The sequence below is a fragment of the Phyllostomus hastatus genome, unplaced genomic scaffold (genome assembly GCF_019186645.2).
Source record: "Phyllostomus hastatus isolate PE091 unplaced genomic scaffold, TTU_PhHast_1.1 phas_contig_196, whole genome shotgun sequence".
Taxonomy (NCBI): Eukaryota; Metazoa; Chordata; class Mammalia; order Chiroptera; family Phyllostomidae; genus Phyllostomus; species Phyllostomus hastatus.
This window is the reverse complement of record NW_025333709.1, coordinates 29,354,763-29,372,870: the sequence shown is the minus strand read 5'-3', so window position 1 is coordinate 29,372,870 and position 18,108 is coordinate 29,354,763. Positions and strand designations below refer to the sequence as shown.

At 39.1% G+C, this 18,108-nt stretch overlaps 1 protein-coding gene across 3 annotated transcripts in view; it reads left to right on the top strand.

Moving 5' to 3' along the window:
• Positions 1–18,108, top strand: part of CORIN (corin, serine peptidase) — a 185,011-nt gene that overhangs the window by 26,341 nt on the left and 140,562 nt on the right. For all 3 annotated transcript variants that reach the window (XM_045834548.1, XM_045834545.1, XM_045834546.1), the window contains exons 2-3: positions 359–503; positions 11,258–11,458. In XM_045834548.1, the coding sequence (XP_045690504.1) occupies positions 359–503; positions 11,258–11,458 (346 nt within the window). The remainder of the gene's footprint in view (positions 1–358; positions 504–11,257; positions 11,459–18,108) is intronic.

The following is an 18,108-nucleotide window of genomic DNA, read 5'->3' as shown; positions in this document are numbered from 1 at the left end:
GACAGCTCTGGGCCAAGGTGCGTTCTTGCCATAGTTACTTATGGCCCTTTGGAATAACACCAAATCGGCAAACAGGTTTAAAAAAATCAAGATGGAATATCATTACAAGTTCATGCACTTCCGAAAAACATTTCAGAAATAGATGATTTGCTCTGCCCTGAATGCGGTTGTACCATTATTTGCTCATTTATTAGTGTGATTCGATGGCTAAACCTGATTTCATGTCCTAAAGTACACATGGTAACATCTCTTAGGGGTGCTGCTGCTTTGAATGGATGGTTGTACTCTGCAATTTCATGCCATGTATCAGGTTGCTTTGTGATATTAAAACCATGTTTCATATTTCTCTTTCCTTTAGGTCTTGGGAGCTGATGAAGATAGCATGGGTGATGGCTGCTCGCCACAGCTGACGATGGCTAACATTCTCCGTTTCCTTTTGCTGGTCCTGATTCCCTGTATCTGTGCCCTCATTGTCCTGCTGGTGATCCTGCTTTCCTTTGTTGGTAAGCGTTGTCATTATTAAGGAAAAATGAAGTCAATATTAAAAGTAACATGCTTTATAAGAGTGATTTCTACTTAGTACTTATCTAACCTGAAATGTCAACTCAATAAGGTATCTGTTGACTATCTTAAGCAAATCTGCAGTTTTAAACATTATAATCACTCTCCTAGCTATTATTATTAATATTAACTTTTGTACATTAATTAATTAAAAAATATTTAAGGAGTGATTACCAGGTAGCAGAAACTTTGAAGATCCCTGAAAACTCAAGGATGTTTCAATTAGTCCTTTTTCTCAGGAACTCACAATTGAGAGGAAGAAATGTTTGTCGCACAAGATACCACGTGTTGATGATAGAGGTGTATATAAGGTGCTTTGGGGGCAGTCATAAAGGCTAGTATTTAAGGAGGAGACAAAGAAGTGGGAAGGAGTCAGAGGTACAGGAAGAAAGTCAGAGAGGAAGGAAAGGAACCAGAAATGCTGGATTTCATGGGAGGAAAAGGAGGAGAGATGCATCAGAGGTCAGAGGGCAAAGGGCAGAGGGGGATGGAAGAAATGCACCCGCCCAGGAGGACTGCAGGTTCTCCGCTGGGGCTGTAGCTGCTGTGCCTACATGGCGCCATCTGTGGCCTGCTCTTAGAAAAGGGCAGGAAGAAGCCCTGAAACTCACCTCTGCCACTCTCTTCTTCCAAGACTCAACCCCTCTCTTTTGCTTCCTCTATGGTGCCCTCCAGTAGCTCCTGTTTTGCATGTTGTCCAGTTTATAGTGGTTACCTCTGGGAAGGTCTGTCTGGTAGAAGCTCCGCCAGTCATCCCCTGTCATTTTAAAAAACTTCATTCTTGTACTCCTGTGCTCCCAGGCTCACACACATTGAAGACTGTTTTCTTTCATTCTTAGGGTTGAATATAAGTTTAGAACACACTTTTAGGTATCTCATTGCTTAGAGGCCCCTGAGGGATGTTATTGAAACCTCGCTTTAAGTGGCTTATATTTATTTATTAAGTTTTTAATATTTTTTACAGCTTTGTTGCAATATAATTCATATACCATTCAATAACTTTCAGTGTGTTCACAAATAAATGCATCACCAAAGTCAATGTAGGAATATTTTCATTATCACAGGAACTCTTTAGCTTGTTAGTTATCGTCCCCCCTATCCTTCCCTTCTGCTCTACACTAAGCAGCCACTAATCTGCTTTCTGTCTCTATAAATTTCCCTATTCTGGACATTTTGTACAACCAAGTGTGGTTTATGTGGTTTCACTTGGCATAACATTTTTAAGGCTCATCTGTGTTGTGGGATGGGTTTAGAACTTCATTCCATTTCATGGCCAAGTAATATTTCATTGTGTAGACATACCACTTTTTGTTTGTCTGTTTGTCAGTTGATGGACATTTGAGTTATTTCTATCTGTTACACTATTTTGAATCATGTTGCTGTGAACATTCATGTACAAGTTGTTGTGTGGACATGTTTCCATTTGTCTTGGGTTTATACCTGGTAGTAGAATGTTTTTCACCTATGTATGGGATTAGGAGGTGCACAGATCTGTAGCCATTAAACTTTTTAAAAATTTTCCATTTATAGTTGATGTACAATATTGTTTTAGTTTCAGGTTAGTTGTAATTCTGATGTGGTCATGGGAGTACGCTGGTACCATGTTGCCTGCTCCCCGTCTTGACTGGAAGAAGTTAAAATCTGTAACCATTTTTAAGTGCTATTTTGGCTTATATGCAGGTACCCTTTAGAAAGTGGAAGTTTTCCAGACATGTTCTTCAAAAGTACTCTTTTTGTACTTCTGCAGCAGTTGGTTTGATACAGATATATTGAAGTAACATCTGCCCAAATAAACAGTTCCTATTTTATAACTGATAGGTTTGTTGTTGTAGTGAGCAATAGAATCACCTTATATCTTTGTTTAAAAAACCTCATTAAATTCTGCTTACTTTTTAAAATGTTCTGTTTGGTTTGAATTTATAACTCCCTGCTCTTTCAAACTTTTGCAGCTATTTCTGGGTCCATAATGGTTGCTAAGGGAAGCTGGAATGTTAATTGTGTATAAAAGGAGTTCTGGCTTCAAAAGTCAAAGAGATAGCAGAGGATTATTGATTAGGAAAAGGTAATGAAAGCTCTATGCTAACAAACACAGATGTACTACGTGTCTTTAATTTTGTCCATTTGGGCTTCTGTCATGCATAAAGTCAAGATGGTAAAAAGGTTTCTGAAGATAAAAGAGTTGGACTTTATGAGTAGTTATTTCAGCAGTAGGCTGTAGAAGAGAGCGAATTGTGTCTCACCTCAACCCCCTAAGCTAAGATGGAGCTATAGATGTTTAGTTCAGTTTTCTAGTTCTAAAATCAGCAGATAGTGTGAGCTGTCTGTATGATTTCCAAGACTTGGATTCCAAAATAAGGATTCAAGTTTTTGGAAGAAATTGAAAGGAAAATTAAAGAGTGAGAAAGCTATAATATTATACCTAGGTTTTTATTTCTTAAGTTACAGTCTAATACTGAGGCCATATGGCATCTCAGAAAGAACCTGGACCTAGACACAAGAAGGCCCGGGTTCAGCGGCTCACTCTCCCAGTTAGTGGCAGTGCGACTCCCGGGTAACACACCTTACCTCTCTGTGAAAAGGGGATTAGAAGTCTTATTTGTTTCACAGAAATGTTATGGAAGTCAAATGAAGTAATATTAGTCAGTATTTTTATAAATGACGAAATTTGTTATGAAGGTAAAGAATTAGTTTTTACTTATAAATATTATTAAATCAAAAAATTATTTTAATAAATAGTTCTGTTTTCCCTAAAATGGACTAAAACGTGTTCATCTTATTTTCACTCTCTCCATAAGAATTACAACCTTTTTACTATGATCCATTGTCCTAAGAATTCTATAATCCACAACCCCATAACCCCAGGAACCAAGCCATCATCACAGTATATTCTAATTGCTGTTGAAGTAGCTAGAAAGGAGTGAAATTGACTGACTATTGGATTTGCCATGTGATGACAAGTTTCACATGACTTTTATGCTGAGACCTGAGAGTTACTTTCAGAGCCTAATTCACTTCTAAGAACTAAGCTGTCAGTGGTTGTATTGCCATCACATGACTAGAAGAGTCAGCTTTGCCTCGGAACACTTTATCAGACATTGAGCTGATGCTTACCTTAAATTATATTAACATTTATATTATATTATATTATATGATGTTATGTTATATTAGCAATATTTAAAGTGAAATTCCTTTGATAGGTTGAGAAGCATGTGTATGACAAGTACAATAGCAGATACAACTGGTACTATTCATCCCTTTAACAGACATGTGTGGAGTGCCTGTTATGTGTGAGGCAGTGTGCTCTGGGCATCGGGCACGATGTTTGTTAACAAACATCACACACTCCACACTCCATACACTCCACAGTGCCGTGAGGGAGGACGGCATTAAATACAAGTCACACAGTCAATTAATGATGATAGCGTAACTCCTATGTGGGAAGAGAGTTACGAGGAGAGTTTACGACAAGGGTCTGAACCCGATTTGAGGTGAGGAAGCCTTCCCTGAGGGAGTGCCCTTTAAATGTACACTGCATCCTGAAGAGGTTGGAGTAAGGGAGTGACATGACTGATGTGGCTGGGGCTCTTAAAAGGTGCCTTTGTTCCAATCCCCTGACCTCCCTCCCCAAAGAGATGAAGGGATTGAGAAGTACAAATTGGTAGTTACAAAATAGTCCCGGGATGTAAAGTACAGCATAAAATATATAGTCAATAATAGTGTAAGAACTCTGTGTGATGTCAAATGGGTGCTGGAAATATCAGGCAGAATATGAAGTATATGAGTGTCTAACCACTACACTGTACTCCTGGAACCAACAAAAAATAATACTGAAAGGAAACTGATTGAAAAATTAAAGTTAAAAGAAAAGGTGCCTTTGGCAGCTGTGTGGAGAAGGGTGGATGTGAGTATGGTGTGTGGCAGGGAGAAAAATGGGGGGTTATTACAAGAGTCCTGCAAATGTAGTGTTTGGGGGATGGTCTGTGTGGACTTTTGCAAACTATTGTTCATCTCAATGTAATTTCATCACAGTGAATGGTCCAAAAAATCTCATTAGAATGCGCCTAGCTTCTTCCCCCTAGGCTGCTGATGACTTGGTTTCAAAGGCTCTTCCACTCATCCACATCGAAAATAAATTTTCTTTGTTTTAGCCATAAACTTATGAAGAATCGCCTAAGGTGACCATCCTAGTTTTCTTATGAAAAGCGTATGTGTGGCCTGTTAATTTTTCATTTTTGTCATGCAATAAAGAAGAAAGAAAAAATTCTAGTGGTGAAGAATATAGGAAACATGGTAAATAGTACATTTTTTTGAACTCGGGAGAAATTGTGCTCTTCAAAAGTGACTCTCTTCTTCAAAAATGCTAGGTGGGCTGGAGGTCATTGAACTAAAATATTTATCTTAGTGAATATCTTAGCAGCTTGTGGCTTTTACAAGAATTTGAAATTATAGGAATCTTAACAGCTTAACTTATAATACTATGCTTTGAATATTGTTTTAAAATGGAAAACCTCTCACTCCCTGATTTCCTTACACACAAATTTTATGACACTTCATGACTGGACCCTACATTTCTTATTTAACTCTCCCAATTCCTTCAATAACCCTAGCCCTTCTGGTGCAGGCTTAACAATACAGGCTTCTCAAACCCGAGGGCATTTTTTCTTTAGCTACTCAGGCCTGAGGTTATACCTAATGTCTAAAGCTTTTTCTGATGGTAGTTAAAGGCCTTGTATTCCAAGTGTGGTCCATGGACCTGCTGCACCAGCATCCCTTGGGGGTCTGTGTGAAAAGCAGAATTGGGAATTGTGGGTCCCACCCCGTACGTGCTGAATTGGCATTCTCACAAGATCCTCAGGTGCTTTCTACACTTTCATTCAGACAACTCACTGCAATCTGATCTCCTCCTTCTCTTTCTTCTTTTCATGCCGGTAAATCTGGCCTTATCAAAGCCACCAATGTCTTTTTATCCAACGTGCAGCATCTGAAACCAACATGTGTTGCACAGGACTTTAAAATGAAGACCCTTATGCTTTCTTTCATGTCCGTTTACATCAGTTCAGAATGAGCATGCTCACTGTTAGCTGGCGCCAGCAATACTTTCTTCCATTCAGGTGTGACATGCAGATATGGTCTTGCTCATTCTTACTCCTTTTGGGGATTTTTTCCCTTGAAATGCTCTTCTGCTTTGCATGCAAATGATCACTTCTGATTTTCCTCTCATCTCTCTGCTCTTTCTCCATCTCCTTAAGCTCATATTTCTCTACTCATCCATTAAATATGAAGGTGTCTGTCTAAAGCGCTCTTCTCACTTTACACTCCAGCCTCTCTTGACGATGTCATCCACCGCCCTGACTTCCTTCATCATTCATACTCAACAAGTATTATTGAGGCCTACCCCAGGGCCCAGCATTCTGCTGGGTGAGCTGGGTGCTTGAGATGCAGACAGGTGTGATAAACCTTTTACCTTCAAGGAGGCAGACAAGAAAACAGACAGTTCCTCTTGTGTGGTAAAAGCAATACGTCTGTGGGAACACAAAAAAGACACAAATTTGTGGGGGAGTCTGGTAAGGCCTCCTGGAGAAAATGTTTGGATTGTGCTCGATTTAGACTTTTCCCCTGGAATGTTTCACAGGCATTTTATACTCAATGTATCTATAACAATAAAAACACTAAGCTTCTACAAATTCGATTTTTCATTCCTCATTATCTGTTGTATCAGTCAGGATAGGTTATGCTACGCTGTGTAACAAAAAAAAAAATAATCCCCAAACCCTAGTGATGTGAATACAACACAGGTCAATTTTGCACTCGTGCCACATTCCCTTTGCCAGATGGTGGAGGGTGGGGGAGGATGTGCTTTGCTCACTGAGGTCATCCAGGGAGTGAATTGATGATGAACCTTTGTGGTTGTTGTGCCAGAGAGAGAGAGAGGGAGAGAGAGAGAGAGCTCTGGAAGGTCTTCTTTTTAAAAAGTGTGTTACTGTTGTTGTTGTTATTATTATTATTATTATTATTATTATAAATTATAATGACCTCACTGTACCTTAGATCCCCAAACTTGCTCATCTTGTAACTGGAAGTTCATACCCTTCAACCAACATCAAAGATGTCAGGAGACAAGAGAATGAGGCCAGAGAATGTGACCCAAGCATGTGTCCTAGTAGAACGGGAAAGAATTGAACATATTTGGTGAAGAGCACTAATGACTAGCACCTCTATCTTATTCGGGGGGTACCTTCACTTACCCAGTTATTCAAACCTGAAACCTTGAAGGGACTGCTGACTCCTTCCTCAAGTTCTCACAATTTTGTCTCAGAGAGCTTTCTCCCAATTGTTCCTTTTATCCTCACTGCTTTTGCCTTGGGTCAGGCCTTCCTCTTCTCTCACTGTAGCCTTCTGATGGTTGCAGTAGGCTTCTGATGATTCTGCAGACTCAAGATGATCCTTCTAACATTCCACCCTACTTGAGATCCTTCGAAAGTTTGCCAGCCCAACCAGATCAATTCCAAACCTTTAACAAGAACTGCCCTCTCTAGCCTGGCTTCCACCCCCTCTGCCTGTTCTCCTGCCGGTCCCCCTGTGTGCTAGCTGTGATATGCTGAATTTTTGCATATCCCTTCCACCTTTCTCTATCTAGAAAGTTCTCCATTCCCTTGTTACCATACCTCACCTCTCTCTTCCCAACAAATGCTTTGCTCAAACTTAGAAAATCTCTAATCATGTTTAAGATTCACATCAAGGATCCTTCTCCTCTAAGAAAACTTTCCTGACTTTTCCAAATGGAATGACAGCTACTTCTCTACTTTTTTGTCACCAGATTGTCCTATGCATATCACTCTAAAGCACCTGTAGCGTGGTTTGCATTCTTATACTACATGGCTGTCTCCTTCAGTCTGTAAACATCTGATGACAAGTACTTCTCACTAGATGTGTTCTCAACAGGGAGTAAACACAAAGTTCCTGGCATGTAGAAAATGCGAAGTAAATGTGTTACCACATGGCTAAAGATATAAAGATAAGAATTAATTTCAAACCCACAGAAGAAAAATTTGTTTAAATGCATGTGGTGGTGGATTTTTAAAAAATACTTTGTTTATTTTTTAGAGAGAGGGGAAGGGAGAGAGAAAGAGAGGGAGAGAAACATCAACATGAGAGAGAAACATTAATCAGTTGCCTAGTTGCCTCCTGCATGTGCCTTAACCAGGGACTGACCCACAACCCAGGCATGTGCTCTGACTGAGAAAGGTTGCTCTGGCAACCTTTCGCTTTGCTTTGTGGGACAATGCCCAACCAACTGAGCCACACCAGTCATGGCTACTGGTTGATTTTTTTAACTTATCCAAAGTGAGAAGTGTCTGTGGGTGTATGTGCGTGCATATGTATCGTGTCTGAACTCAATTCTTGGGTAAACTGAAGGACTCTTATAGGTTTGTTTCTTTCTCTCCGAAATTCTGTGAAGAAGAGTTATGGCATCTGTTTCACAGGATTCTTGGAAAGCTAACTCAGTAGAAGCTTATAGTGAGCATATTTAGCAAAGTGTTTGTTTCCTATTACTGCTCTAACAAGTTATCACAAACTTGGTAGCTTTGAACAATACAAACATATTACCTTAGAATTATGGAAGTCAGAAGTCCAAAATAGGTCTCCCTGGGCCAATATTAACATGTGGGTTGCATTGTGTTCCTTTTGGAGGATCTAGGAGACACTCTGTTCCTACTTTTTCCAGTTCCAGAGGCTTCCTGTATGCCTTGGCTTGTGGCTCCTTCCTCATTTCAAAACGAGCATGGCCCATTGAATCCTTCTCACACCAAATGGCTCTGGCACATACTCTCTCACTTCCCTCTTCTGCTTATAAGCACCCTGGGCTTGAATAAATAACCCAGGATAAATTTTCTATCTCAAATTCCTTCAATTCCATCTGCAACATCCCTTTAGCCAGGCAAGGCGTGTGAGGAAACACACTCGCAGGATGTGGGCATCTCTGGGCAGCATCATCCTGCCAATCCCAGTACTCCGTCCGCTCGCTGCAGTGATCGGTACAGCGTGGCTATTGTTACTGGAATCGTAGACAGTTTCTTCAACACTGTGGAGTAGAGCTGAAGCCCTTCTGAGCTGTACAACCTTGGTATCATGTGCTGTTCTATCCCGAATTTAGCAGGAAAGAGCCACTGTTATCTCACTTCCAAAGTGGGCTAAGTGATTCACTTTTGAAAACTTTCTTAGCCATTTTGCTCTGTTTGTAAAATGAAATTGGTATTTATTTGAAAGTACTTTAGTAGCCCTGAGGGAGACAATTTTACTTTCATTACTATCATTGTATAGCAAAGATTGATAGTTATTGAGAACTTACTGTGTGCCAGGAACTATTTCAAATGGTTATACATTGACCAATTTGACTTTAACGACCAGCCCCATGAAGGGAGGCATTTTTATTTTTCCTATTTTATGGCAGTTGAGAGTTTGCACAAAGTTTCACGATGCTAAGTGCTAGTGATGGGATTTAAGCCCGGGGTCAGGCTGTGGAACCTGTACTTTTAGCCACAGCACTGTAAAGATAAGTATGTGCAAGAATGAACACTGTACTTTGGGCTGATAACTCAGCACTTTTATAGATCATCATGGTATAGCTTGGGAGTATGTAGTCTTACTGAGTTTGAGTTTTTGTGCTCTTTAAAAAATGTGTAATAGATGACTAACTGTGAGTTGAGAGATGGCCAGTTCCAGAGATGAAAAAATTGTCTAGTGAGTTCAGGCTTTTACAAACAGCTTGTTCTCTGTCTCTGCATGTCTCTCTTACTCCCCTCTCTCTCTCAAAAATATATTTTAGGAACATTAGCTATAACAACTATCATATATATTATCTTTCTCTTCTGCCAAGCTGCTTTATTCGTAGATTTTAAGAGTAAGAAAACTACCTTTATTTATTTATGTTTAGAAAGTTATCTAAGTCAGTGTTAACTAAGAAAGTTGGTGTTTCAAAGGACTTCTAAGCATAACTACATATTATTACCACTCACCACTGTGGTCAGGTAAAAAAGATAAAGGAAAGATTATTAATAAAGCTAATCGCTACAAACAAAATGTTAAGAATGATTGTGGGTATTTTATTCAATAGGATCTCCTTTTAAGTGAATTACTCTGGAATGTAACTATGAGGAACTGGCATTTGCTAAAAGTGTGTTGACAGAGTCCAGTGCCGATTCATAGGGAATGATGAGTATATCAGCTTTATGGGCCTTGTATATTCGTTACAGCCACACTGATGGAAACAACATGTTACATGAAAAAAAAAAATCCCTTTTCTGACAAAACAAGTAAAGAAGAGAGCAACTAACAAATGGATGAAAATAACATTATATCTAATTTGTTCATAAACATTTCTATATGAATAAAGTACATATTACATAGTAAGCTAGTCTATCTCATATTTATTAAATAAACTCTACCTGATTTTAAAAAGTAATTAAGTGAGGGCTCTCATTTCACCGGTGGCATTTGCTATTACTCACATCACACAGTTTGGAGAGTGATCTACCTGCACCGCGTGGTCACGACTTAGCTTTCACCCTCCAATGTTTTATTTAGAATCCTTTGGCAGATGAAACTGTTGGCCTTCATTAGCTAGAAAACAGCTGCTTTTCTATTTTGATTTGTAGTTAATGTTTTCCAAGTGTCAAACACGTGTAGGGAAATTTTTTCCATAGACCGATATTAAACATTTTATTTATATTTCTTTTATTTTTAATAGTCCATGGGCTGTTTGGAAAAGTGAGAACCAATTAGCGCATTCACTGTAAATGTTTTTAGAAAAAAATCTCCCTTGGGTATTTCTATAATGGATCAATAGCACAGTCATTTATTTTAGTAGCACACTCAACTACAGTGCTATGTTCTGGAAACAGTCTGTTGTCTGTTTTGGCTGCATTAAAAATACATCATCCTTTTCAAAAGTTTCTGCCTAAAGTCAAAACTAGATGGTTCCCAATAGTTAGGTTTGACTCTTCATTGCGCCAGTGAATGAATACCTTGAGAGAGTGCCTGGTTGATTATCGTAATTTAGTGATTATTTCTTATTTTTTTGTAACTGTGTTTTATACCTTCTGGTTAAAATGAAGAAAATTTAGTTTCTTCTGTTTTGTTGAGATTATAGAGTTTCAGTTTTTTAAATATATTTTTCTATGATGAAAGTATTGGTAAATATATGAAACCTATTATTTTTATTTTTGTGTTATGCATAGTTCTGTGACATTTATTGCAAAATGTGAAGAAACATAAGGACAAAGCTAAGGAGGCACAATTGTGTCCTTTGGTGGCAGACAGAGATGTGGAGAGCATGGGTCCTGGGTGCTGAGTCGCATAAAATGATGGGTGAAGCTGAGAAAGGGAAGGCAGGAAGGAAACACTGTGAGATTCACCCCATTTTCTTTAACTGTGGTGAGTTTCAGGGGAGGCCGAATAGCCCTACATTTCTCAGGCACCAAAAACCTCGATGGGAAGGCAGCGGTTTATTCACAGGGTTGAGTGATTCGCGTAGAAGAGAAGCTCTGCTAATTAGTTGTGCTATCCATGTCTTTCTTTGTGTTTGCCTGGACAGAATGAGGCTTGGGGAAGTAGCTCTGGAGTTTTCTTAATATGTTTTTTAAAAATGAAGACTTCTAGGAAGTTTTAAAAAATATATGTATATTTTGTCTTTCAGGAACATTACCAAAAGCTTATTTTAAATCAAATGGGAGTGAACCTATGGCCACTGATGGTGAAGTTCAAGTGCCTGATGTTATTTCTGCAAATACCATTTATCACGAGAGCACCGTGACATCTATTGCACATCCCAACCAGCACATTCCAGCCTGGACCGCAGATGCTTCTCTCCCAGGGGGCCAAGGTCACAGGAAAACAAGTAAGTCTGCAGGTGCTGCCTGCACGTGCCCTTTACTGTCTGTGGAACCCACAGGTAAATTTTTGTGTGTGGCAACAGATGCTCTTCATTCACAGACACTTGCTGGTCATACAGGCAAAGCTCCAGTCCCTTCCCCTCGAGCCTAGCAGAGTGCCCCTTTCCTAAACACGAAGTGCCCTCAGCTCCGCCGTGCAGATAGACAGGGACCTGAGTGAGTCATGAGGGTGTCAGTGTCCTTCAATATTTCTGAGGCAGAGGAATTTTTGCTGTTTGCCCCAGTGTCATCGTACTGAGTTTGTGGTGGTTTACCTCTAAAAGTTTGTGTCTGTTTTGAAGTTTTAAGTTACTTATTCTGAGATGGTTAAATTAATATGTAAATTAAGTTACTTACTTTGTCATTGGTGCCTTGTAGAAGGAATCCCGGTTCTGTAATACAATGCCAAGTGATTTAGCAGGAGCTGTCCCTGCATTTGCTTTTGACTTGTCCATGTGTTCTCATTCTTTATTCCACTCTCCTCCCTCTTTTATTGGCTGTGCAATTTATTGTATGTGTTGGTGACTAACAGGTCCTCACACCTTGAGGAAAATGGCATGTGTGAAACTTCTGCGCAAGGACACGTGGAGAGATTTGTCATTTATTCCCATGAAAGAGCTGGAAGAGAGAAAAGACAGCAAGTGTGGAGACTGGGTCAGTGAGATGGTGGCAGACAGTATGCTCTGGAACATAACTCTATTCCCTAATACCCCTCGGAGTTTTTAATACAGTTACTCAGCTTCCAGAGCACTGATGGGAGGGGATTTGTGTAGAAAATTCCAAAGAGCTTCAGCTCTGAGTTAGCACAGGTAAAACATAACCAGAACTGATAAAGCATTGTCAGAACTTCTCTGCTGCTGTCTTGATTCTTCTTCTCTACTTCTTTCCTAAAACAAAGTTATGTGATTGACAATTATACCAAGCCCAACCATCCACTATCATTTTCTTACATTATATTTTATTTATTCATTTTTTAGAGAGAGGAGAAAGAAAGGAGAAAGAGAAGGAGAGAAACATCCATGTCTGGTTGCCCCTCTCATGCCCCTAAGTAGGGACCTGGCCTGCAACGCAGGCATGTGCCCTGACTGGGACTCAAACCTGGGACATTTTGGTTTGCAGGCTGGTGCTCAGTCCACTGAGCCACACCAGCCAGGGCCACAATCATTTTCTTGTTTGTCCCTCCCTCTTCATGAAAACCCACAAAGGGAAATCACATCTGAGGTCTAGGAGAGAGTATTTATTTTCATTCTGAGCCAGGAAGGGAAGGATTAAGCTGACCCTCAGCTATCACAGTACCTGCTTGCCAGTGTCTGAAGAAAAACAGAGGATTATTCTGTTTCTCTAGCCCCAAGAGACAGACAGTTTGGATTCGGCTGTTTCACATACCGCCAAGAGGTGTTAGTTGTGTCTTAGGCTTGGTGTTCACCAGTGATTCATACGGGATTGTGTTCTTTACCTGACAGTAAGACTGCAAACCTGAATTATGCCAAGTAAAATTTATTTTCTTCCTGAGTTTAATTTTGAGGTTTTTAATATTTTGGTCATGACTTCAGCAGCTCATTATTCTTAAGGACAGTATTTTTCCATCAGAAGTGCAAAAGTAATTTAAGCAGAAACTCAGTCCAGTTAATGTGGTTGCAATTATAGCCATTGTTATTTTCTTTTACTAAGTGGATGTGTCTCGATTTTGAAAGTTCCTTTATTTGTTAAGATTCAAGTGGAGGTGACGAACACATACTCTGAAGAGTAAAGAAACATATGGTACTTGTGCTCATTGTGGAAGTCTAATGGAAGTCTGTTGGACTCATTTTTTCTCCCTATGGCTGGAGCATTGTTTGAGATGTGGATGTAATTTGACATGTAAAGGAAATCCAGGTGAAATTAGAATGAGTGCATGGAGAAAGGCTGAGACTTTTGAATCCGTGTCATTCCGTGTTGTGCATGTGCTTGGCTGTCAGCGTCGAGCTACATTGTCTGACCACACAGACCCTCGATAGAGTGTCTGTATTCACTAAGATTGTTTGTTGCAAAGGATTTGATGGTTTTTCATACACTTCGGTAATATGGCTAGCCTGTTCTTATAGAGCTTTTGGTAGTTTTCAGAGCATGTTTGAATATTTTCTCTTTTGTTCTTATAATTAACTGGTGAGGTACCCTGCACAGGCAGTATATACCAGTTTTCAAGATACAAAATTGAGTCCTGGGGAAATTAGGTTGACAGATCCAACATCACTTGTCCAGTAATTGTTAGACATGGACTTGAGGTTCAGATCTTGACACTCCTAGGCCAGTGCTCTTTCAGGTTACGTCATGCTTCCTCATTTAATTTTATTTCTTTCTTTGCAGTAGCAGGAGCATTACTGTCCAAATTTTAAGCTCTGAGAGAGCAGAAGTGTAGTCTGTTTTGTTTACTGCATCATAGCCCATGATCAGTAAAATAATTGTTGAGTGAATAAATAAATAAATAACAGTCATTTCAAAATTTTAGTATCTGACATCACTTTGGTTAGGAATGCCTAATCACACTTCTGCACTTGATATTTGTTTAACCAATTTTATTTAAAGCATCATTTAATGCCTTGTATCCGTACTAACACCTGGCAGAGAATTTGCCTTGTCTCTGTTTTCAATTATTCTCTAATGAAAATGTCATTTTAAATTCCAGGCATATGTAAAAGCTATTTAAGTCCACTTCAGTCCAAAAATACAGTAGCCAGACATTCCGTCCTACCCAAATATCCTGGATAGAAAACCGAGGGGAGAACTCCTGGCAAAAGGTACCAGGAAATAGACTTTCCTTAAGACATTTCCTCCGGGGGGTCCTTAGTATCATGCCGTAGTATAGGACTATACAATTCATAAACTTTTAACCAGAGCACCTCCCCACGTTACAGTGTGCAGCAGAGCTGGGCTTTGTGAATGTGAGCTAGGCTCGATGTGACATCTGTTATTTCTGGAGTTTTGTTAGTTGCATTTTGAAAACCAGTTGTAATATGGAAAGGGAAAAGGTCCATAGTTAGATTTCATGCTATGTTTCAGCAGGGGATTTTTCTAGGTTGCTTTCTGTATTCGGGTTTTTATTTTCACTTTTATTCCTTATATCTGTTATAAATATTTAAGCATAAATTGAATTTTAAGGAAAGAGAAAAAACTCTTTGGTCAACCTAGAGCTTTGAGGTTAAAAATAATATGACACAGAATAACCTAGAAGTTGATAAAAAATTAAAGTAACAAGAATGGGTTATGGTACTGAAAGCTTGAAGTGTTCCATTTTTGGTAACTAGCTCCTAAATCTCCTAAATCAGATGAAAACACATTGTACCTTTCATTTATTTAAAAAAACCTTTTGTTGAATTGAAGTCAACATTCCATAAAATTCACTCTTGTAATATGTAGTATTAAGTATTTTAAAAATATATTCATAGAGTTGTACAACTGTCACTCTTACCTAATTTTAGAACATTTTTTTATCACTGAAGAAAGAAATGCCAAATTTATTACTCATTTTTTCTTTCCCCTAGCCTCTGTCTAAAACTAATCTACTTTTTGTCTCTAAGGATTTGCCTAATAACATTTCATATAAGGGGCATTATACACTAAATGTGAGGCTTTTGTGACTGGCCTGTCATACTTCTCTTGGATGTGGGCATAGCCTTGCACCATACCTGGCCTTCCGAGATCCCAAGGCGTATGCCAGGGCTTTCTAAAGGCCCCTTTGGACATCTCATTTTCCTAGTTTTCCCTTTTAAGGCTTTTGTCAGACTCTTATATCCAACAGGTATTCTTGCCTTGGGTGGTTGTGATGATGTGAAACAATTGCCACAGATTGTGTTTGGCAAGCGCCCTGGGGACAGAGCTGTTTGTGTAGACTCAGGAAGCTCTGAGAATGGATCCTTTCCAGGGAGCTTCCAGATAGACTGAATGGCGACAATTCTCTGGGGATGGCTTTTGGGGGAGCTTCAGACCCATTCTACCCTTTCCATTGCCTCCTAAATTGTCAGTGTTCATAGTTGCCCTGGTTGCCATTGGTTTTTCAAGGCTATTACAGAACTGAGGAGAGGGTGAAGCTAAAAGGCAAGTTAAAATGCTACAAAGCTCATAGTTCTTACTGTGATGGACAATTTTCTTGAATAATGAAAAATGCAAGCTTTTGGTTAAATTCCAAAGTTTTGGAAGATTTGATTTTGATAATTTTTTCCTGCTTTCATGGAAGAACAGACTTTGGTAGATCTTACCCTATAATATTTTGTATTTCTTCCAACATGGAGAGTTGATGTTTTCTTTTTTGAATGCATAAATATGATTATATTACATATATAAATTTAAATGGCTTTCCCCCCTTTTTTGTGTAAATTGCTTTATTCCTTCTCTTTCCTTTTGCATCATATTACTCTATCCTTACCACAGTTAACCCAATCTTAACAACTTAGTATGTATGATTTTGTAGTTTCCTCTATGTTCATACTATTCTATATTACATATGAACGTACACACACATACATGCATGCAAAATAACATACACGAGCAGGTGCTTTTGTCATTGTTTTCAAAAAGTGGGATGACATTTATTACATATACTTTTCTATGTAATGTTTTTCTTGTTCAGGAATATATTATATAACTATCTCGAAACCATTGTTACAATGACTGAACAGTATTCCGTGTAGTCATTATATAATAATTTATTTTAGTTATTCTCTCAATAATGGGTATTTACCTTATATTTAATTTTTGGTGCTTGTTTTTTTCTCAGTGAACTACATAGTTTCTCTTCTGAAAAAAAAATGTCTTGGATCATGGCCATGAAGCTGTCTAAATAGTAGTAATTTATTAACACTGATCACTCTGTACCGAAATGCTCTAAACACGTACCCCAAACTTACTAAATGTAGAAAGCTTATGCACCAAGGATTGAGGATGGGAGGTAGGGGTGCGTGGGGTGGGGGAAAGTAGTGGCAGGAAAATGGAGACAACTGTACTTGAACAATAAAAAAATAAATAAAATCTTAAGGTTATTCTTTCCTCCTCATTTTCTGTTTTTAACCGGGCATTTCTGTGAGCTTGAAAGTGAGCTCTGCGTGAATGTGAAGCTAAGAGGATTGGAGCAAATATCAATTTTCCTGGGTTACTAGTCCTCAGGCTACTCCCTGAAGGCAGATCTGGGGAGGGGCAATGTAACTGGACGTTTGAAATCAGAGAAGTGCCCTCTCCTTTTTTCCCAATATTTTCTAATCCTACTAAGAATGGAACCCTTAATGTTTTTATAATGTTTTTCAATAGCAGTTCTACTGCCCTCAGAGTCATGTACCCACCTCTGTAGATTCCCTTCTGGAGATTATTGTGCAGTTTGGAGTGGGAGTCTCTGCTGATGTGTGTGAATGCATATGGGTGAGCGGCTTTGATGTGGTTTAGACTTGTATCCTTATCATTCCTCTGCTATGTTTGTTGGTCATTGTTTCTCTATCTGGGTCTGAGGACCTCAGAAGTACTCTGAAGGATTCAAGACTTCTCTATAAGAATTTCACCTTGTTTCTGTGAAAATAAGAAATAATGTAAGCTTACTCTCAATCTCTTGGATCACTATCTTGTAACAAGTACTATATGATATTTGGGACCTGTCTTTGAGTTTCTATCTATGATTACATTGCTGCTAAGCTATACTGCTTAACTGTTAAAAAATGATTAAAGAGCTTAAGCCTGACTGCTGAGATCTTTAATCATTTTTTAACAGTGAAGCAGTTTAGCAACAATAAAACACCAATCCAAAAGAACCTATGCACCCCAGTGTTCACAGCGGCACAATTTACAATAGCCAAATGCTGGAAGCAACCTGAGTTTCGATCAGTAAATGAATGGATCAAAAAACTGTGGTACAGTTACACAATGGAATACTACACAGCAGAGAGAAAGAAGGAGCTCCTACCCTTTGTGACAGCATGGATGGAGCTGGAGAGCATTATGCTAAGTGAAATAAGCCAGGTGGTGAGGGACAAATACTATATGATCTCACCTTAAGTTCTCACTGGAACTTAATCAACAAAAGAAAAAAGCAAGCAGAATATAATCAGATACATTGACATTAAGAATAATCTGACAGTAACCAGAGGGGAGGTGGGAAGGGATAATGGGGGGAAGAGAAGGGTTTTCAGGAACAACTATAAAGGACGCATGGACAAAACGAAGGAGGGTGGAAGCAAGGGAGGGAGGTGGGTTTGTCTGGGGTGGAGTGGAGTGATGGGTGTAAATGCAGACAACTGTAATTGAACAATAATAAAATAATTATTAAAAAATGATTAAAGACAATTTAGGTGATAAAAGCTTCATTCAACATTTCATGAAGTGGACTTTCCTTTAGGATTACAAGATAGGGTGGAAGGCAGAAAGTTTTCATGAGATAAAGAACAAGGAAGAGAAAAATAGAAAATATCTGATTGGCCAGGGCCATGTAGTGAACCTTCTTTGGGGTAAGAAGGGACAGGGCATAAGTACGCTTGGCATTTGGAGACTGGCTGACTGGAGGGGCTGCATTTCTGGCTGAGCAGAGCATTTACAGGGGCAGAAAAGTTGCCTAAGTTTAGGTTTGCTGACCTGGCACCCTGGACAGGAGTAGCTCCAT